This window comes from Onychostoma macrolepis, chromosome 12 (genome assembly GCF_012432095.1).
Source record: "Onychostoma macrolepis isolate SWU-2019 chromosome 12, ASM1243209v1, whole genome shotgun sequence".
Taxonomy (NCBI): domain Eukaryota; kingdom Metazoa; phylum Chordata; class Actinopteri; order Cypriniformes; family Cyprinidae; genus Onychostoma; species Onychostoma macrolepis.
Genome location: NC_081166.1, coordinates 27,803,904 through 27,826,959, shown reverse-complemented (window position 1 = coordinate 27,826,959; position 23,056 = coordinate 27,803,904). Strand labels below are relative to the sequence as shown.

Sequence of the window (23,056 nt, the reverse complement as noted above, 5' to 3'; positions counted from 1 at the left end):
GAAATACATGCACTACATTTAATCTTCAGAACTGGAATGCTTCAGAACTATATTGGTAATCAAATTCCTATGATGAAGAACAATAGCATGAGAACAATTCTTTTGTTGGTACGCTGAGAAACGCCGCTCAATGATGTCATGTTTCTAGAAGGCAATTGGGGGCGAGCGGCAAACACATGAAAGAGATTCAATCAAAAACACATTTTACCTGACGGAGGAGGATCTCCAGCATCAGAAACGCACACGAGCGCGTAGGGAGGGACGTGACACCGACTACAGCTGACAAAGGAGAGCAATTTGCCAAACTACATAAAAGCGAGATCTGCAGCCGTATTGAAGTGAACTTCCAGCATTTGGTTTTAATTACGCCTGGCTCCCGGGATCAGCCCTGAAGATACGCTCCTTCTGAACATTTCAACTTCTATAAACAACCAATCTTCTTGTTACTGAGCTGACGGCTTTTAAGGCATCGGACGGGCCAAGACGTCCACACATTCCTTGAGTAATAATCTCAGTTTTAATATATTCATTTACATCACACTGCAAAAATCCCCAAAGCCAGCGCCTAGCCAAGAGACATCTAAACACCATGCGTCACTGAATCTAAACGCTCAGATCAGTTCATCAGCACAGTGCATGAAACTGTAAGAACACAGCATTGAGCCGTCAGCACAGCTCCTCTGATAACGCTCACGTCTGTCAACCAACAGCATTTAAAGCACAAAAGCCTTTAAACGAGCTGGTTTTATCAGATTTCGTCCACTAAAGAATTTACAGAAACACACATTAGAATATATGACTGAGCAAGCACCTCTGTGGAACCACGTCTATTAATCAAAGCGCAGGCAGGCCTGATAGCGTAACACTAGATGTGAATGAGAAATGTGTGCAGGCCTGACCTGATCGGCGTGTCTTCACTGGAGGCTCAGTGTCACTGGCAACAGCTCCTGCAGTTCTGAGGAGCGCAGACGCTTCTCTCCTCCCAGTTACTCCTTACTGCCATCAGGGAATCTGTGCAGGAGATTTTATCAGCATTCACTCGCGTTTCGCTGCTGCCTTTAGTAGGAGCAAACTTTAGTAGGGTCATTTTGGAAATATTCCTGTTGATTTCTGATGACGGCGTTGGTGTGAGTCACTGCTTCTCCATCTGAACTGAGATCGAAAGCTTCCCATGTGAAATATTCAGTCAGGATTCCTATGGGAGAAAAGTTTCAGGACAAATATTAGCTCTCACACATCAGTCAGTTTGTAGATGTATAGCTGCTTTTCTGCTTGTTTACCTTTCTATGCAATTACAGGATACATTTACTTCAAAATCCTTTGGTTTCTTTAACTGAAGGGCCGTTTCGTCCCTGTGGACTCTTGAAAATCATTTCTTTTTTCATGCTGTCACTTTTGTTTATTTTTTCTGCTAAATGTCCAAAAGTGAACAAACTTGCATCACAGGAGAATTCTGGCATTGAATATGAATATTTCCACTACAGCGTCATTTGCACCAAATATCAAATGATGTACGATGTGTAACAGCATTCTGGGATAGAAACGATCGTGAAGGAACTTTTTGGAACAAAATGACCTACAACTTTGTCTAACTAAGGCTAATTTACATTTATGCATTTAGCAGATGCTTTTATTCAAAGGGGCGTACAAAAGAGGTTATATGTTATACAACCCGAATTTCAGAAATGTTGGGACGTTTTTTAAATTTGAATAAAATGAAAACTAAAAGACTTTCAAATCACATGAGCCAATATTTTATTCACAATAGAACATAGAGAACATAACAAATGTTTAAACGGAGGAATTTTACACTTTTATCCACTAAATGAGCTCATTTCAAATTTGATGCCTGCTACAGGTCTAAAAAAAGTTGGCACAGGGGCAACAAAGGGCTGAAATTTTGATTTAATAAAAAATTAAGTTAATTGACATCAGGTCTGTAACATCATTAGCTATAAAACAGATGTCTTAGAGAGGCAGAGTCCCTCAGAAGTAAAGATGGGCAGAGGCTCTCCAATCTATGAAAGAGTACATAAAAAGATTGTGGAATACTTTAAAAACAACGTTCCTCAACGTCAAATTACAAAGGCTTTGCAAATCTCATTATCTACAGTGCATAACATCATCAGAAGCTTCAGAGAAACTGGAGAAATCTCTGTGCGTAAGGGACAAGGCCGAAGACCTTTGTTGGATGCCTGTGGTCTTCGGGCCCTCAGACGACACTGCATCACTCATGATTCTGTCATTGACATTACTAAATGGGCCCAGGAATACTTCCAGAAACCTCTGTCGGTAAACACAATCCGCCGTGCCATCTGCAGATGCCAACTAAAGCTCTCTCATGCAAAAAGGAAGACGAGTCCAAATTTGGCATTCTTGTTGGAAATCACGGACGCCGTGTCCTCTAGGCTAAAGAGGAGGAGACCTTCCAGCGTGTTATCAGCATTCAGTTTAAAAGCCAGCATCTCTGATGGTATGGGGGTGCATAAGTGCATACGGTATGGGCAGCTTGCATGTTTTGGAAGGCACTATGAATGCTGAAATGTATATGCTCCCCTCCAGATGACGTCTATTTCAGGGAAGGCCTTGTTTATTTCAGCAGGACAACGCAAAACCACATACTGCAGCTATTACAACAGCATGGCTTCGTAGAAGAGTCTGGGTGCTGAATGGGCCTGCCTGCAGTCCAGATCTTTCATCTATAGAGAACATTTAATCGAAACATACGTCAAAGACGACCACAAACTCTTCAGCAGCTGGAAACCTATATCAGGCAAGAACAGGACCACATTTCAACACCAAAACTCCAGAAACTCATAACCTCGATACCCAGATGTCTTCAAACTGTTTTGAAAAGAAGAGGAGATGCTACACCATGGTAAACATGATCCCATCCCAACTATTTTGAAACCTGTAGCAGGCATCAAATTTGAAATGAGCTCATTTTGTGCATAACATTGTAAAATTTCTCAGTTTAAACATTTGTTATGTTATCTATGTTCTATTGTGAATAAAATATTGGCTCATGTGATTCGAAATTCTTTTAGTTTTCATTTTATTCACATTTAAAAAACGTCCCAACATTTCCGCAATTCGGGTTGTATGTTACACACATACACACACACACACACAATCACACATACATATATATATATATATATATATATATATATATATATATATATATTCTCAACAATGCAAATGAATAAAAATTAAGTGAAAACTTTAAATGAACTCTGAAAAATTTATCAAAATAAAGTGAGTTTTTGCTTAAGACAAGAATAAATATCTGGGGTCAGAAAAATAATCTTGTTTTCTCTTTGAATCAATTTTTTTATTTTTTTTCTCACCCCATTGACATATCAAGCACAAACCCACTTAGTTTTGATAAACTTTTCAAACTAAAGTAAATACATCTTGATTGAAGAATGTTTAGATATTTGTACTGGAAAACCCCTGGAATACAGAAGTGCACCAAATTGGAAAAACTTTATAGATAATAAAGCAATCGAACCAAGTGGCATCTGCAAATCGATTTCTAGAGGTTTTCTCTGAACCATTTTTGCAATGTCCAGATAGTTTTTGCCTTTATATTTTTGCTAGACTGTGAGCAGAATAATGTGTTCAATGCAATAAAGAGGAAATTAAAATGTACGTCTAGGTCATGCGCTCTGTGAAACTAAGAATATCTGACAGACTGTTTGATATTACAAGCTTTAGAAAAATCACAAGCCAGCGTTAATGATTTCAGCTCCGTCTGTCTGACAGGAAGTTGGGGTTGTGACCACTTCCCTATTTGAATTTTCTGAATACGTTTAGTGAGTGATATATACACACAACCACAAAAAGCTCTTACGACTAAAATGGCAAAAGAAAAGTCATTTGCCACCCATCACCTTTGACTTGTTTTGCTGCACATTCCCATGACACAAATCAGATTTATTCAGAAACCTTTGTACCGTTCCTTGAGTAAGACAGACTGCGGCCAGCTGTAAAACATGATGACAATGACATCACAGGTTAAATTTAGAGAGGATTTCAGTTCGTGTGCTATATTTGGACTCCAAACCAGCCATGATGTCAGGTTTGTGCAGTTTTGACTGAACACTGAAAAGAGTACTATGTCATCCAATACCAACAGAGCCTGCTGTGGAGTTTCATGCTCTCTACATGAAATGTAATGGCAAAAATAAGCAGGAATGTTTCATATTACGCAGCAACAAACCCAAAACACATTCCTGTGAATAGAGATCCCTTAGAGATCTTCCGTCAGTCATCAGTCTGCTTCATCCTTCAGCGTGCAAATGACACAATGATTGACGTTTCCGAAGGAATCTACATCGGAAAGTTCTGGAGTTCATTCACACAAAACACATAGTCTTTCGACATCCTATAGCACATATTTAGCTAAACATCTCATCACATTTTGATGTATTTCCTGAGGTTCGACTAGTTCAAAGTTTTTTGCACCAAAAAAATGATCATTTTGCATCCTCATTTTCACTCTCTGTGAAACACACTCAATTTAAAGAGGCGTTTCCTCTTGCAGAAATGGAAGTAAACGCCCACTGCTGTGATTGGCTGAATTCATCACACCATAGCCGCACTCTCCTTTACAGCATGTCATGTGTTTTGATGCTCGAGACGGCAAGCTCTGTGATAGAGCCATAATGTTTGAGCGTGAGGCAGAAGAAATTAAAACAACGCAAACAATGCAAATGCAAAGCAATATACCAAATATCTATATGTGGACTTCTGTTAACAAATTTCCTAAAAGACGACGACAGTAAAACACTAGCTACAAATTATTCAGTAGGTTAATAGAAGCAATTGTAACATAAACTATTAAATATATTCATCTTGCATAATAAAAATATTCAACCCAAAACAAATATTTCTGATCCAAGTATGAGCTGATTTTATTAGCAACACTCAAACAATGATATGCTTGGTGTCTAATAGCGTAAAATGCTGGTTTGATGTTTATTACAAACACTCTAAGATTAAAAATAAACACCTGCGTCTTGTCTGCTTAGCATTGTGGTAACCTTTATTAAAACATATCTTGTGAAAAACAGAAGCATGTTTAGAATAATTCACAAAACACTCAGTTGTGAAATGAACAAATAATTACTTCTCAGGCACATCATTAATGCATTTGAAGGGGTCATCGGATGCAAAATTCACTTAACAAGTTGTTTGAACATAAATGTGTTGGAAGTGTGTGTACACATCCATCATATAATGATAAAAATCCACCCAGGGTATTTTTTCTTTTTTTTAAATCTCTATTTTAAAATCCCCTTTCTCAAACCAGGCTGCGCCGAGATTTCTGTCAGAATGACGTAGTTCTGCGCAGGCCACTCCCACATAGTTGATTGACAAGACAGTCTTACCTTAGACCCGCCCTGAGTGAGCTGAGAGCTGTCCACCATTGTGTCGACTCCGGTGCAGGGGAAGACAAGAATGTCTCCGATTAAGCGATTGAGGTGTTTTGTTGTTGGATGTAATAATGAATATAGCAGTCGTCAGTTACTCCCAACATCTGAGCCGCTGAAGACGCAGAGGATTAACGTTACTTTCATTTGAAGGGAATATGCCTATCCCGATCTGCATAAATGAGTCTATGTTCGAGTGAATCATTCATGATCCAGCTTCATCTACAGAAGAAGTGAATATAAGGGTTTTTTATGAATCTTTGCAAATGGCCTTTCCTAATAATGTGCTAGTTAGCCAGTTTCGCAGCTAAAGTAAACAATACTGCTCATCACCCCACGGAAGAGAGGGGCGGGGTCAGCAGAGCTCATTAGCATTTAAAGCAACATGGACTTAAAAACAGCTCGAAGAAAACAGAGCTAATTTCGACAGGGGAAAACTAGCATTGAGAAATTTTAACCAACGTATGTTATAGACTTTCCATTAAGACCCTAAATAATCATATCAACTTGTGGAAAATGGGCATCCGATGACCCCTTTAATGCTCAGATCTTTAAGAAGGCAATGTAGAGTTTTTGGAGGTGCAGTTTGAGTTTGACATCATTATGGCTCTTGTTTACCTTGATTACATTCGTCAATGACTCATGTTAAGGGCGTGTCGAGGGGAATGGTGACATCACCATTGTCCTGACTTCAAACTCTGGTGTTTCAGAAGGCTAGAAAAGAATAATTTACATTTTAAACTGAGATGGTCATTTGAATTTTTTTTTTTTTTAGTTTTTATTGCAGCCTAACTTTTCATGTGTAAATAGAAGGAACTTTTCGGATCTCCATTTCATGATACCTTTAAACAAAACACAAATGTAAATTCATGAATGGATAATTAAAGTCTTTTTTAGTTTAATGTTAATGTTTCATCAAATAATAATGCTTATTTCATCTTAATGCAGCTTGTTTTTGCTGTACCTTGCAGTTTGGACAATTACATGACTTCTGTTTGTGAGCGCTTATTTAGTACCAAATGAAATATATTGTTGTGTTTAGAGAAACATTTGAAATCCCTGCTGAAATGTATATATACTTATATGTAAAATTAATATGTGGTTTTAAGACCTCAAACCGTTTGTTTTGACATGCTTTAGGGGGGTTTAGGCCTTAATTAGGGTGTTCAGACGCTGCTCTTGTTCGCACCCTGCTATCCTCTCACACACTCCATCAGTAAACAGCAATCACACACACCAGTCAGTGCAAGGAGACAACAGCCCAAGTTACTTACTAGCATGAGGTTCTTCCTGATTAACAAGTAACCAGGTTTTGAACTTTGTCAATGACATGTCTGTCGATAGGTCTATAACATTTAGATTTATTCAGAAAGAATCTAAAACTCCAGATGGTAGGACATAAAAAGTGTGAAGCATGGATAGGAACATTTCTGGTACATTTAATCCACCATGAATATGCTGACTGAATATCTGCTTTAATCTTGTAAATCTATCAGTCTCTGTGTCTGAACAGCATGTGGTAATAAAATGGGACTTTCTCAACTGACTGAAAGGCAGGTTGAATTCTAAATATTGCAAAACAGCATTACTGATTACACACATTGGTTTCATAAAAGAAATACTATATAGAGTTTGCAATAATTAAAGGAATAGTTTCCCCAAAAATGTAAATCTGCTGAAAATGTGCTCACCCTCAGGCCATTAAAAGATGTAGATTTTGTAGAGTTTGTTTCGTCATCAGATTTGGAGAAATGTAGCATTACATCGCTTGCTCCCCAATGGATCCTCTGCATTGAATGGTGATAAAAACATCACAATAATCCGCAAGTAACCCACACCACTCCAGTTCAACATCTTGTGAAACCAAAAGCTGCGTGTTTGTACAAATCTGTCATTAAGACGTTTTTAACTAAAATACGAGTCCATAATCTATAATATCACTTCCTCTAGTGAAGAAGTCATCTTGTCTGAATCAGGAGAGAAATATGCACAGATCAAGCAGTGTTTACAAGCTAAAAACAGCTCTAAACAAATAATATGTGGGTAGATTTTGATGTGAGAGAAAAGGGGGGATAGCCGGAAACAATGGTTTGAAGCTAAAAATGTCTTGATGGATTTGTTTCTTACAAACACACAGCTTTTGGCTTCACAAGATGTTAAATGATGGACAGGAGTCGTGTGGATTACTTGTGGATTTTTGTGATGTTTTTATCAGCTGTTTGGACTCTCATTCTGACGGCACCCATTCACTGCAGAGGATCCATTGGTGAGCAAGTGATGAGATGCTACATTTCTCCAAATCTGATGAAGAAACAAACTCATCAACATCTCGGATGGCCTGAAGGTGAGTGAAGCTTTAATTTTTTTTTTTAATTTCCAGCTTTAAGTGCAAAATTGTTGCATTAATTAAAAATGTTGTCAGGCTTGCTTGATAAAAAAAAAAATACAAAGGGAAGAGAAATTGCTAGAAGAGCAAGTCACATAAACAACATATTACAGCTATCACAGAGCCATAATGTCACTTTTCATCTACCATAAAAATGAAGACAAGACTGCCTTTAATTTAAATGTCACCAATGTAAACAATCAACAGATTTCAATATCTCAGTGTGTGCAAGATGAAGAGCAGAATGCAGTGAGGGTTGAATTATGTGTACTAGCATACGCTGTCTGTTTTCAATGCGTGTCCCCAACACAGTTTAACTTCCCGAGCCCTCGAGGAGAGACAAATAAGATCCAAATGCTCAATGAACCGTGCATCAAATAACATTAGAACTATATTAAATTTTCCTCCGTGAAGCACCTTGCCCAGTAAGAGTGTGCTGAAGAGGCCGCGATCACGCTAATGTGTTTAAGTTCATTATGACAGCAAATGCAGTTTGTGCAAAAACTGATTGGGCAAAGACCGAGGTTGTTGATTCAATAAATCACAGAATGTCCTGAGGCCTTGGGTGGCTTAAGATATTAAATTATAAAATTTCTGATGAATGTCAGATGAATTTCTCAATACACTGTTTGATATTCCAATGATCTTGGTTATTCTTAGGGCTAAAGCTTTCTTTAATTATTGGGTCCTGCAATGTTTCTCCACAAACTGATCAGACATGCGCTGTGAGGACTGGATCTGAAAACTTTGGCATTACCATTCAATTGCAGATGACAGATCGTATTAAAAACTAACCCATAGTAGATGAATACAAGCCATAAAGATTTGAAAGTAAATGTTGTCTGTAAACGTAACCAATTGGTTTATATATAGCTACTGACTGCAAGCCAGATGACGATCTTCAACACAAAAGCATCGGTTTAAGCCTCAAACCCAACATTTACCAGGTGTCTTCAACTCTCTAACCATTCCAAACGCTTGTAACAATAAGTGGTGAGCGAGCTGCTTAATTACATCTTAAACGCAAATCTACTTATAATAATACTCTTCAGTATATTTGTACAATCACTGGCTAAACAAGCACCGTTTCATCAAGGTAATAAATGAGGCTCGCTGCAAATTTTAAACACATGTAATGCGATCCGTTTCATTTGTCTGAAAATCATCTGTTGGGATATGAAACGTAAGAAATAGTTTTTTGAGCACGCCGTTTTTCATAACATTGTAAGCAAGCGCCGTAATTTAACAAGGCTTGCGTGATTGACTTTACGGTCAAAGCCGTGCGCCGTGTGTTTACGAATCTACAGGCACATGACAAACAGAGTCTCGTAAAACAGACATTTTTCTTTCAGCTTTCTCTGGAGTGTCTAAACATCATGTAGCTGTGACTTTAATATGTCAACAGATTATGAAGCATATTCCCAGCATGCCAATATAAGCAAGCCGCTGTTGTTCTAATGCCGAAGGACGTCTTGCAGAAAAACAGACGTGCGATACGTCCAGAGACATATCTGAGGCCTCAGCAATCCCATTTTTATAGTCGAAGCAGACAATACAAGAACAATAATAAATGGCATTCCAGCAGAACCGGGCCTGATGACTCAAGATCTCTAATTTTTCAGCTTTTTCTGGATTGGAAAATAAGCAGCGTTTACATTCCTCAGCTTGTCCTTTCACTCAGCAATCGGTGAAACGTTAGAAATCTGGCAGGAGCGCAATCGAACAACAAATCGGCATGCATGCAGGCAGATTAGACATAAACGTCCTAGATCATAATTGGCAGAGAGTGCGCAGGGTGATAACGTCATTGGCAAAACTATACTTTTTTTTTTTTTTTTTACATCATTCACCCAAAAACGAACATTCTGTCATCATTTACACACAAAACCTGCTGGACTTTCTTTAGAAAAATGACTCTCTTTGTATGAACCAAGAATATCAGAATGTCTTCTTTTATGTTCCACACAAGAGAGAGTAAATAGATGATTATGAAGAAGATGATTTTTGAGTGAACTGTCCCTTTAACAGTTACAATTGAGTAAATGGCTTTAGTCCTTCATGCATCCTATAAGAACAACATCTTCCTCTCGGCAGGAGAAGGGTGATAGAAATGATCAATCAACACGGACAAACTGTAAACAGTCCAATGACACGTGGTAATATAAAACCGAAATCTCAAATAAACAACAGCGGGCCTGTTTAGAGGCAGCATCTCAACAATAGAGCAGCGACACGCACCGCAGTCATCATTAAGACTCATAACTCACAGACCAGAGAGTTTAAATAAACACTGAGCTTCAGCAGCCACACACACACACACACACACACACACACGGGATGGGAAGAGCTGCGGCTCTGTGTGTGGCACCAGGAGACCAGCATTTATTTGTGACTGCACTGAGTTTGGGAAAACATGACATCATATACCTCTGATTCTGAGTTTGTTCTACAGCAAAAAATTAGGAACAAAACAGAGGAGAGTGCACTTTGGAATGATTAAAGCTCTGCAGGTGAGGATATACAGACCAGTGAAGTTAAGATAAAACAGGGATGAAATAAAGGAATGAAAATGATGAGGTTAGAGTGAAGAATAATGCCAAAATGAAGCAGAGATTTTCTCATGCTGCCCTCTTTTAGTATCCCTGCAAACATTTTCGTGGTGCTGTAACTTACAGTACATTAAACAACTTTACATACTACCATGTGAGACATAAGGCCACAAAACAACAAAAGTGCATGCATTATTTGAATTCTACAGCTAAACTGGTCTTTATTTCACTGTTTGAGACTGAATCTGAGGCTCCTGAGCTTGGCGTCCAGTGAAACGCTATTATAAATCCATATTTGATTTATACTACCTCAAACTGAGTCCAGGAACGTTCTCCAAACTGACCTCATGAAGAAATTCTTTGCTTTAATTGAGCTCTAATTGGCCCTGATTACACGCTATTAGAGCGAGTTCAGAGAGAAGAAACACCAGCTCATCTGAGGGTCCATCAATGAAGATGGTCTTGTCACGAGTGATCAGTCATATTCATATCTGATCTGAGTTGATCTGAGGCTCTGATCAATGCATATCAATGCAGCGCTCCACGGATCCCGGCGTATGAATTCATAGTTTGATGTTAGCCAGGACTCGCTCCTATTGTTTTTCGTGGCATTATTTTCTGCGTCTCCAATTTTCTCTGAGGATTTACACGTGGTCATTTATCAAGCACAGTAAGTGTGTTTACACAGTGTCCTTTCAGCTTATGGCTGTAAGGTAATCGGGGGAACAAAACACATTTATATCTGATATGATTGCATTTTCAAATTTTTTTTTTTTACATTAACACTTTGATGACTGGTCTTTAAAAATCAGTTTTGTATTATTTATTGTGATATCACATCCAAACCATTGTGATGTTCAGTTTTACCCTTCCTTATAATGCCATATGACTGTCCTTAACAATTCATTTGAAATGGAAATCTTTTGTTACATTATACATGTCTTTACTGTCATTTTCAATCAATTTAACACGTCCCTGATGAATAATGTATTACTATTATTATAGTGTATCAGCACAAAAATATGAAGCAGAACCACTGTTTTCAACATATAATAATCAGATCATAATCAGAAATGTTTCTTGAGCAGCAAATCAGCATATTAGAGTGATTTCTGAAGGATCATGTGACACTGAAGACTGGAGTAATGATGCTGAAAATTCAGCTTTGATCACAGCAATAAATGACATTTTACAAGGTTACATTTCCTTGTTTTTACTGTATTTGATCAAATAAATGCAGCCTGGGTGAGCAGAAGAAACTTTTTTCAAAAAACATATAAACTTTTGACCATCTGTTGACCTTTTTAACTTCTAAATTTAGAAGCACTTGAAACTGCTGTGACAGTATAAAGGTTCATGCAAAAACTGCATTAAAAAACCCTCTGGTTAGTTGACATGTTAGTTAAACATGATCTGCTACGGAACAGAAAATCATTAAAACAGAGATTATTGTGCATTAAAACATTCTTTGTTGGCCAACATACATAGTTATTGAAAGTTCCAGCATCTTGTAAAACATTTCCTAAGTGAAGTTTCTCATGCTGGGCATCTGCTCATACACACAGGCCTGCTTTAAAATCAAATAAAGAGCTTGTAAGGCACTTTCACTGACTTCATGCTCTGGGAATTTCAACCAGAACTTGATTCTTGTGATTCCAGAAGTTTCTAGGTAAGAGCGTTTGGTGTTATCACCAGAAGTGACGTCATGTCTTGAGTCGAACCCAGTTATCGGTAAGAAGTCTCTGTGTGATGAATGAGTCAAATGACGCCACGGCTTCACAACAATCAGCCGTTTAGTATGTGTTTATTGGCATGACAGGTAGATGAAGGAGTTAAAAAACACTTCGTCAATAATGAACGACAGATGTTAGACGGACTTTAATTGAGTAATACGTCTCGGCAGCACATCAGTTCAGGCTGTACTGTGGTGAAGACTGTCAAAGCGCATTAAAAACCCTTAAAGTTCTAATTAGCCAGCAGAATAATGTGTGTGAAATTGGGAAAGACTTCCATCAGATGAGCGAGCACGCAGAGCAAATCCGTTATTTCTGTCATACTACAGTCCCAGGACGGCCATTACTAAGCCAATATCCTGTTTCAGAGCGAGTCTCGGTCCAGCCTGTTGCTCTTGGCTTTCCACCAAAGCGTGAAACTATGAAAATTGTCCAGTCATGGCCTGAAGCGCTGAAACCACCAGTGTTGGAGGCCCTGCACATGTTTGAGAGCCCTGCGATGATACTGTCCCTCATATAGCGGACGATATGAGTGTGTATTTGAGCAACCACAGCGCTCTGTTCTGAGAGCAGATAATCGGGCCTGACTTCCTGCAGGCGTTTATCAGCCGCTCTCATGCGTCCAGCGCTCAACGTGTCGAGACCCTCTGGAGGACAGAAATAGCTTTGACGTGTCGCGTAGCGGACATGGAAACAAAAGCCATGGCAGCGGATCTGTGCCGAGAGAAAGAGAGACTTGAACTCCAGTCAGACCGGCTTCATGTGTCTGAAGTGAGCGTTTCCTCTCTATATGTGACATGTGATCAAACTTAAAAAACAACAACTGAAAAACCTATTAGCATATATTATGCTTGAATCTGGCATACATGTTAGTGTATGAGTATATACATACATATATATATATATATATATATATATATATATATATATATATATATATATATATATATGCGTGTGTGTCTTTTAAGGCTTTTTTCTTCAATATGATATCAACACAGTTGCATTACCCTGAAATTGACTTTGTTTAAAAAATAATATAATAATAATAATAATTTTATAAATAGAAAATCTAATTTTATAAATAGAAATTTTAATGTTTTTGAATAAATTAATAGATAAAAAAAAAAAAAACATTAATACAGCAAAATATCATGCCAATAAACCCAGACAAGCTCTTGAAATTCATTTCTAATTGTGAAAACAGACTAATGACTAAGAGCCTGTATGGAGTAATTAATAACCCATATTCATAGTCATATTCTGCAGATCACAGTCTTCATGAAAAGCAGGTTCATTGGTTTCAGGCGGTGTTGCTTTAGCTCCCTCCCTTGGTCATGAACAGAACTTGACATTTATACATCCTAACGGAATGCGCTATTACAGTTAATAGATATGAATGTTAGATAATGTTAGTCATTCACAGAAATCTTAGTATATAGAGGAGAAAATAACATTGATAATATGAGCATGTTTATGTCAGGTGATTGAGTGTTGGAGAAACTGAAATCAGAGAGATGCTACGTTCATGTGTGTGTGTGTGTGTGTGTGTGTCTGCATGTGAGTATATGAATCTGTTCATGTATGAAATCCATGCAAAGACATATCTACTCAGGCACTAAAATATCTACTATAATTAAATATTCGCAATTTAAATATTGCTCAATACTTCTAACTGTGATTCAATCTTATATGCACACTGTAAGCTGTGGAAATGCTGTTTTTAATGTGCCTATCTACTGGTCATTGTGTTAATCAGTGCTTTATTTTATTTGTGTTTTATACAGCCAGATTCTAAAGCTTGAAGAAAAAACTGCACTGTTTACAGGTAACTAATTAAGAACATTTATAATGTTACAAAAGATATCTATTTCAAATACATGCTGTTCTTTTGAACTTTCCGTGCATCAAAGAATCCTCAAAAATAAAATGCATTACAGTTTCCACAAACTGTTTTCAACTTTGATAATAATCAGAAATGTTTCTTGAGCATCAAATCAGCATATTAGAATGATTTCTGAAGAATCATGTGACACGCTGGAGAAATGATGCTGAAAGTTCAGCTTTGATCATAGCAGTAAATTACATTTTAACACATAGCTACATAGAAAACAGTTATTTTGAATTGTAGTTATATTTCACAATTTTTACTATATAGCCTTGGCGAGCAGAAGAGACTTTAAAACACTGTACGTTAAAACTGTCTGGATCAGGAGACAATAAACTTCTCTGTGTAGGAAACTACTCAAAGCCACTTTATTCTCTGAACTTGTGCTACAGTCTCTTCTCTTTTAGTGCCATCCAATGGCATTTGCAGGTTACTGCATTTGGAGTTCATCTGTTTCTTCTGATTTCACTAAACACAGATGAAACATGCAACATAGTACTGACTAAATGGCTTTTACATGGAAAATCCTCACTGAGTGCAAACAGAAAATGGATCTGTATCACAGAGAGTGTATATGAGGTACAGTAGCATGCGCATTAAACAAATTAGGCCTAAAGAGCTACTTATGTACATTCTATAGCCTGAAAATATATAACCTATATAAAACCATTAAAAAATATAGCTTGAATTTAGCAAGTCACAAACTTGGTTTAAAAAGACAAAGTGCACAACTAGTGTAAACTCATTTTTGTTCAGAGTTGTTCATAGATTAGGCCTACACAGTCCTAGATGAAGCTCTCCACAGCCACCTGCATCATATTAAAGGCTAAGAATTTGCATAAGTGTTTGGAAGGTTACTTTGAAAATGTAATAGGTTACAGATTACAAGTTACCCTACTTAAAATGCAATAAGTAGTGTAACTTTTCAATTACTTCATTAAAGTAATGTAACTGATTACATTTGATTACTTTTCTAAATTTCTAATGTTTTCAACTGTTAATCATTTTCAAACATGTAAACCAGGCAGGGTTAACCTTACAGTAGTACTCAACACTGATTACTGTTAGACTTTCAAAATATTTAATCACTTGAATTAAGATTATAATATTTTAATTTTAAAGGAGACATTGGATGAAAAAAAATCTTCATTTGCATATAAATGTGTCTTAGCAGTTTGTGGACACAACTACCAATGATAGAAATTCACTCCTTTTTTCAATCCCCCAAAAACCTAAACAGTTTCAATTATCAAGCCATTTTGATTTTGGAGTGAATAACCAGCGCTCTCTTCCTCCTTCAATACCACGACTGAGGTGAGACCCTTGAGCAAGGCACCCAACCCCCGACTGCTCCCCGGGCGCCGCAGCAATATGGCTGTTCACTGCTCCAGGTGTGTGTTCACTGCTGTGTATGTGCACTTGGATGGGTTAAATGCATAGCACAAATTCCGAGTATGGGTCACCATACTTGGCCACATGTCACTTCACTTCACTTTCACTAAATTTGTTTATGTCTGGCTGCGCAAATCATTTTACTCCAGACTGTTTTCTGAATGAGGGACAATTCAAGACAGGTTTTGTTAAAACGTTAAAACTCAAGGATGGATCAGTACCCGTTGTTCATGATCCAGCTGCACCTCCAGAAGAAGTAAGTCTTACACTTGATATTTTTTATGATTATTTGCGAATCGCCTTTGCTCTTCCACCGAAGAGAGGGGCGGGGTGAGCAGAGCTCATTATCATGTAAAGAGATATGCACCGAAATGAGTCACTGTGAACAGAGCTGTTTTTGACAAGGTAAAAAGGGTGTTGTTTTGCACGACCACTGAGACCATTTCAAGAAGACCCTAATGAATCATACCACTTTGTGGAAAATGGGCATCTGATGTCCCCTTTGAAACACAGCCAACACAAAATCACTATTAATAGCTAATAGCTAATTAATAGATATGATACTGTTTTTGAAATCAAATCTTTGCATAGCTATGACATGAAACACTGGATCTAACAATGTCTTAGAAAAAAAGAGTTAATCTTAAAAAAAATAAAGCATATACATAAACCCATATAGGAAATATAAGAGTTATTGGATAAGCATGTTATAAACTTTTGAAACATTGGTGTTTCATATTTTAGAGCAGTCACTGCAATTTATGAAATAAGTCAATTAAATCTGTATGTGGGAGTGTGTGTGAAAAAGAAAATCAGATGTAACCCCCTTTGTAATCCTTAACGTTTTCATAAGTAACTGTAATTTAATTACTCATTTTTTCTCAGTAACTGTAACTGATTACAATTACTTTTATTTTGTAATTAAATTACGTAATTCCGTTACATGTAACTAGTTACTCCCCAACACTGTGCATAACTTACAGTACACTGACCAGTGCTGTTTGTTTTGTTCCTCTGTTTCTTTCAGGTTTGAAGTCTCCAATTGCTCCTCTTCTGTTCCTGTCTCAGAGCTTTGTTTCACACTTTCTAAAAAAAAAAAAAAAAAAGTGATTTATTAAGAGCTATTTTAATGTTTAGGCGGCATCAAAAACCTTTAGATCAAGAAAAAAAAAAATGCTGCTTGGTTTCATGAAGTAAAAATCTCCGACGCTCACTGAACAGTGAGTGGCCGCTTTTCAGTGTAAGTAGGCTACTTAATAGGCATGGTACAAATAAAACACATTGCTGTAAAGTTAGACAAAGTTGAACATATAAGAATGTGGAGTTTTGCAAGTTGTTCGTGAATGTGTGCAAAATAAGCTGCAGATGCATTTTACATCAAAGCACTGAAAAATTATCCAGTTTAATCCATAGACATTGTGCTGGTTTTCAAGCACATTTTCAAAACTTCAGACATGCCAACTGAAAAATCTAACATTTATTATTTTATTTATTTTTTTATTTTATTTATTTGTGCAGGCGGTAATTATAGGTTTATAGTCTGTACAGTTTAATTTAATTGACAAATGGGTTTAGGAAAAATATTTTTAAATGCATTTTAAAACTAATAATTCATTTTGTACTAAAAAATAATTTATTTATTTTAATTACATTTATAAATTTCAATAAATACACTGACAATCACCTGTGAGAAGGTTTGTCTCTGTCACCATAGCAACAGCAGGTCGGTGCATGTAGTAAACACTGGTTGCTATGGAGACAGCTGTTTAAAGGAAATCAGTCGTCCGGTCAGTTAGAAACACATCGGCAAAATGGAGGAGAACGAGTCGCAAAGAGTTGACCAAAGATTTGAGTTCTTAGAGAAGTGCGTGTCGAAAGCGTTTAATGTCAAGTCTGACCGCTGGCAGAAATGCGTGGCCACAGAGGAGCAGCGGCAGCTCATTCAAGAGTTTCTGGATAAATCTGAACACAAGACTCTGGTTATATCGTTGAACTCCTCCGGACAGCTGATCCCTGCTCTCGGACTCTCGGGAACCGGGAAGAACAAGTCGGTTTATTTCGTTAAGCGGTGTAAAACCGCACTGTCCGCTGATAAAATGAAAACACAGCTGTTTTGTGGAGACATGTGCCACTCTCCTCTGGAGCAGTTCTCAGTGCTGGTGGAAAAGGTGAGTTGGCTGATTCGCCAATGAATCATTCTTTGGAACCGGTTCTTTTTTAACGAATCATTTAGATTCGCAATCATTTTTAAGTGGCGTGAGGCGAGCTACTTGCTAAAGACCAAACTGTTAAAGTATTAACATAGAAACATACTGTATAAATACAACCACAGAGAGCATTAGTAGCTACCAAATACAGCATTTGACACTAGTTTACTACAAACTGCAGCGCTAGTAGGATACTAATGTTACGTGTATCGTGTGTTGGCATCGTCTCTCTCTCTTTTAATTAATTAGTAAGTGACATCTATTTTATTAATTTGTGTTTTATTTACCGTGACAATACTTCAGCAGTCCTCTATTAGTGTTATTAGTTGTCTAGAGTCAGGAGTATTGATGTCCGCTTTGCCAACGAATCATTCATTTGAGTCGGTTCTTTGGAAAGAATCGGTCAAACCAGTCTGCAAAGCTGTCTGAATGAATCGGTTCACGTGTTACAGTAGTTCGCACCACCATTCCAGGAGAGTTTCTGAGTTCATTCACACTTCAGGACATAGAGAGGACGAATGAAGCGCTGTTTACATACAATCGACTGAAACCAAATATATTTTCCATGAATAGGGTCTTCATTAAGTTCTATATATTTCACACAGACAATGTTTTAAAGTTCTGTTATACAGTAGCCTATATTATTATTATTATTATTATAAAAAAAAAAAGCATAACATTAACATAACAAGTTATAAACAAATGCCCATGTCTCTTTTCCCATACATAGAATGAATGTTGTCTAATGGAAGAAAGTGTACTTGATTGTAGTTTCATATAATTCATTTAAATTTTAAGTTTAAATTGTTACACAGATTATAACATTGTTACAAATTATTTTCTCTTCCACAGCTCATCTAAATATTAAGTTATTCACTCTCAGATTTGGTTAAATTAAAGTTTTTTATTTATTTATTTTTTTGCTACTGATTTGTGTTGTTCAGGTATTTTGCACTGTCCTCATGGTTTTGTTATTGAAGCCACAGATACACTAAATGCTGTCAGCATGAGGAAATCCTGCCGGCTTTGCCTGTAAATTTGACAATCTTTATATGACAAGTTGTTGAGCAGTGTTCAAAAGCACGTTACAGCACACAGATTGTCCTTATGCGATCATTAAGATGTTATCATTAGTTCAGAAACTCATTCTCATTCACCATTGTTCAGGGCTTACACAAACAGGACAGACAGTCTGAGGCCAACAAAACATCACAGCAGTTTCTAAGCAATGGCCATTGACCTGCCTGTCACTATAGCAGTAGCAGGTCGATTCATGCAAACACTGGATTATTATGGAGACAATGGGTTAATGTAATCACCTTGTGGTGTAATTATATTAGGGCTGTCAATCAGTTAAAATATTTAATCGTGATTAATCGCATGATTGTCATGAGTTAACTCGTGATTAATCGCAACTTAATCACCAGGTTCCCATTACTTCTCTTTCTTTGTACTGAGCAATTTACTTACACAAACCTGTTTACATTTTTGCATGACAGGGCAGCTCTTCTTCTGAACATGCAAAATGTGCATATATTATTTATTATTACATTTGTTTGTCTCTCTGTGCTGCACATATTGTATTTTGATGCAGCTAAATTCTCAATAAAACTGTTTTCACTGATATATTTTAATGTTTCTATTGTCAGACAACGGAATGAATATGAAATAGTGATTGAAACGTGACCCATTAAGACTACATAAAAAGCTCTCCCTTCCAAGATTTTAATCTGCACAAAAATCCTGATAATCGAGCCGTCGTCTGATGACACATAAGATAAAGACAATAGCTGTACTGTGATTTCGGCTATACTTGCATGTAATATTAGAGAAGCAACATAATATCTGTGTTTAACTGAAAGCGCTGCTCCTCTCCGCCGCTCGCTGAACAGAGCAGACGCAGAGAGAGAGAGAGAGAGAGAGAGAGAGAGAGAGAGTCCCCTAAGTCAGCCGGTTCTGAGACTTACTAACCTGACTAACTCTGTACAGGTGCATCTCAATAAATTAGAATGTCGTGGAAAAGTTCATTTATTTCAGTAATTCAACTCAAATTGTGAAACTTGTGTATTAAATAAATTCAATGCACACAGACTGAAGTAGTTTAAGTCTTTGGTTCTTTTAATTGTGATGATTTTGGCTCACATTTAACAAAAACCCACCAATTCACTATCTCAACAAATTAGAATACTTCATAAGACCAATAAAAAAAAAATTTTTAGTGAATTGTTGGCCTTCTGGAAAGTATGTTAATTTACTGTATATGTACTCAATACTTGGTAGGGGCTACTTTTGCTTTAATTACTGCCTCAATTCGGCGTGGCATGGAGGTGATCAGTTTGTGGCACTGCTGAGGTGGTATGGAAGCCCAGGTTTCTTTGACAGTGCCCTTCAGCTCATCTGCATTTTTTGGTCTCTTGTTTCTCATTTTCCTCTTGACAATACCCATAGATTCTCTATGGGGTTCAGGTCTGGTGAGTTTGCTGGCCAGTCAAGCACACCAACACCATGGTCATTTAACCAACTTTTGGTGCTTTTGGCAGTGTGGGCAGGTGCCAAATCCTGCTGGAAAATGAAATCAGCATCTTTAAAATGCTGGTCAGCAGAAGGAAGCATGAAGTGCTCCAAAATTTCTTGGTAAATGGGTGCAGTGACTTTGGTTTTCAAAAAACACAATGGACCAACACCAGCAGATGACATTGCACCCCAAATCATCACAGACTGTGGAAACTTAACACTGGACTTCAAGCAACTTGGGCTATGAGCTTCTCCACCCTTCCTCCAGACTCTAGGACCTTGGTTTCCAAATGAAATACAAAACTTGCTCTCATCTGAAAAGAGGACTTTGGACCACTGGGCAACAGTCCAGTTCTTCTTCTCCTTAGCCCAGGTAAGACGCCTCTGACGTTGTCTGTGGTTCAGGAGAGGACATCTGTAGCCAAATTCCTTGACACGTCTGTGTGTGGTGGCTCTTGATGCCTTGACCCCAGCCTCAGTCCATTCCTTGTGAAGTTCACCCAAATTCTTGAATCGATTTTGCTTGACAATCCTCATAAGGCTGCGGTTCTCTCGGTTGGTTGTGCATCTTTTTCTTCCACACTTTTTCTTTCCACTCAACTTTCTGTTAACATGCTTGGATACAGCACTCTGTGAACAGCCAGCTTTTTTGTATTGGCAATGAATGTTTGTTGCTTACCCTCCTTGTGAAGGGTGTCAATGATTGTCTTCTGGACAACTGTCAGATCAGCAGTCTTCCCCATGATTGTGCAGCCTAGTGAACCAAACTGAGAGACCATTTTCAAGACTCAGGAAACCTTTGCAGGTGTTTGGAGCTGATTAGCTGATTGACATGTCACCATATTCTAATTTGTTGAGATAGTGAATTGGTGGGTTTTTGTTAAATGTGAACCAAAATCATCACAATTAAAATAACCAAAGACTTAAACTACTTCAGTCTGTGTGCACTGAATTTATTTAATACAGGAGTTTCACAATTTGAGTTGAATTAATTGTTGTAGCGTGCTTTTGAACACTGCTCAACAACTCGTCATATAAAGATTGTCAAAGCAAGACCTCGCGGCGGTACCAGCGAGTCTCAGAAACTAAATAAGGTTTGGGCTAGTGTTGTCACGGTACCAAAATTTCAGTATTCGGTACCGATACCCGTGAAAATCCACGGTTCTCGGTACCAATTTCGCTACCACATGCTAATTAAAAAAATACACTTTTTTAATAATAAATTCAAACAAAAATAAAATGTGCAAAAATCAATGCCATTCTTTATACTTATTTAAATTGTGTTTCAAGTTTTTCCCCAAGTAAAAAAAGTATGAAAAACAGTAAACAGTACAGTTTCACCCAAATTTAATTTGTCTTTTAATGAATGAAATTTAAACACATTTGATTTTTTTAGTAAATAAAGGGGATTTACTATTAAAATTAAAATATAGAAGAAATTTTGTGCGATTATTTCTTTAAAAATAAATATAAATTTTTTTCAACAGTAGTAATAGTATCACATACATTCTACTAAATAATAGTAATATATTTCTGGCACAATAGCTGTGTCCGAAATCGCTCACTCGTTCACTCATTCACTAATCCCTATATAGTGTAAGGCAGTTGAGTGCACTATATTAGAAAGGAGTGAACGAAATGAAGTGAACGGATTCGGACGGTGACGTGCACTGCGCGTGAGACTTGGCTGTTGCAAAAACATCTACTTTTATATTTCATGTACCTCATTTTAGAAAATAATATTAATAGCAATAACACTTAAAATGACTATTGTAATCAGCTTTGTGATTTCATTGACGTTATATTATTCATTTGTTCTGTAATATGGTCATAATCATTAAATACTATTAAAATATTGTCAACAAAAATAAACTCACATTAGCACATATTAATAATTTTATGTTTTTATTGTTTGTAGTATCTTGAAACTCTCCCGAGCAGCGTTTTTGCACTCAAATAAGATAACCGTAGCGCCCTCAGGCTCTTTGACATCAGAATTAATACACTACCAACTAACATTTTTAAAAATCCACCAAATTCATCATTTTTGTAAATTAAACGGCATCTTTCGTTCAAACTCGCTCGCTCCCGCTCTCTCTAACATTTCGTCGGTTCTCCGCATTGGATTGTGGGAAATAGTGCTTCAGCGAGTGTACATCGGTTGTACACTCGAAATCAGAATGCATTGTGGGTAAAAAGTAGTGAAGGAATGTAGGGAATGAAGTCGTTCACTCAGAATTCGGACAGCACTACAAAATGGCTGACACCCGATATAGTGCACTATATAGTGGATAGGGAGCGGTTTCGGACACAGCTAATGTCTTTAAGATAAACTTTTATTTTGACGGGTTGCCCTGAATACCTTTTAAATTTGTGTGTGTAGCTATATGATATGACGCTGGTTTTACTCAAATGAAACGGTAAAATGCTCGTGAAGTGACTCTCAGAGCAGCTCTGGAGATGTTCATGTATTTATGTATTCATTGAGACAGCAGATACTGAAATCACCTCGAGCTTCACGCGCACTTCAGTGTGTGCAGTAAAAAAAAAAAAAAACGCGCGTCTCCGCCATTCATTCATTCATTCATTTATTCACACGCACACACACACACACACACACACAGACTCCCAGAACATGCAAGATTCACATCTAAATCGACTTTTGCGGCTTAATATTTACAGATACTAATCCATGTCGCGATTTGATTTAAGTCTAACCTACTTTTGATTAATTCATCCAAACTTTGACAAATTCTGTGACATTCCGTGCTAAACTGTAAATTCCGTTTTTAAAACTGGATTCCGCGATTCTGTCCGCGTTTTCTGCATCGCGGAAATCATCGAGCTGTACGCGTCAAGAACCGGGTTGACCTGGTACTCGGTACCACCGGTACTTAAAAAAACCTGGTACCGTGACGTTTTCATTTTTTTGGTACCGAAGTACCGGGTCTT

The 23,056-nt window shown here is 37.4% G+C and overlaps 2 protein-coding genes across 4 annotated transcripts in view; one reads left to right on the top strand and one right to left on the bottom strand.

The window, feature by feature from the left end:
• myocd (myocardin) overlaps nt 1-969 on the bottom strand; it is a 129,606-nt gene extending 128,637 nt beyond the window's left edge. Inside the window, exon 1 of the mRNA XM_058792813.1 lies at nt 900-969. The gene's annotated coding sequence lies outside the window, so the exon portion shown is untranslated. The remainder of the gene's footprint in view (nt 1-899) is intronic.
• A 16,225-nt stretch (nt 970-17,194) lies between these two features.
• dnah9 (dynein, axonemal, heavy chain 9) overlaps nt 17,195-23,056 on the top strand; it is a 105,810-nt gene continuing 99,948 nt past the window's right edge. For 2 of the 3 annotated variants that reach the window (XM_058793329.1, XM_058793327.1), the window contains exon 1: nt 17,195-17,551. In XM_058793329.1, coding sequence (XP_058649312.1) covers nt 17,195-17,551 — 357 coding nt within the window. Of the gene's footprint in view, nt 17,552-22,325; nt 22,525-23,056 lie in introns of those variants that run through there. The other variant, XM_058793330.1, reaches the window with a different exon arrangement.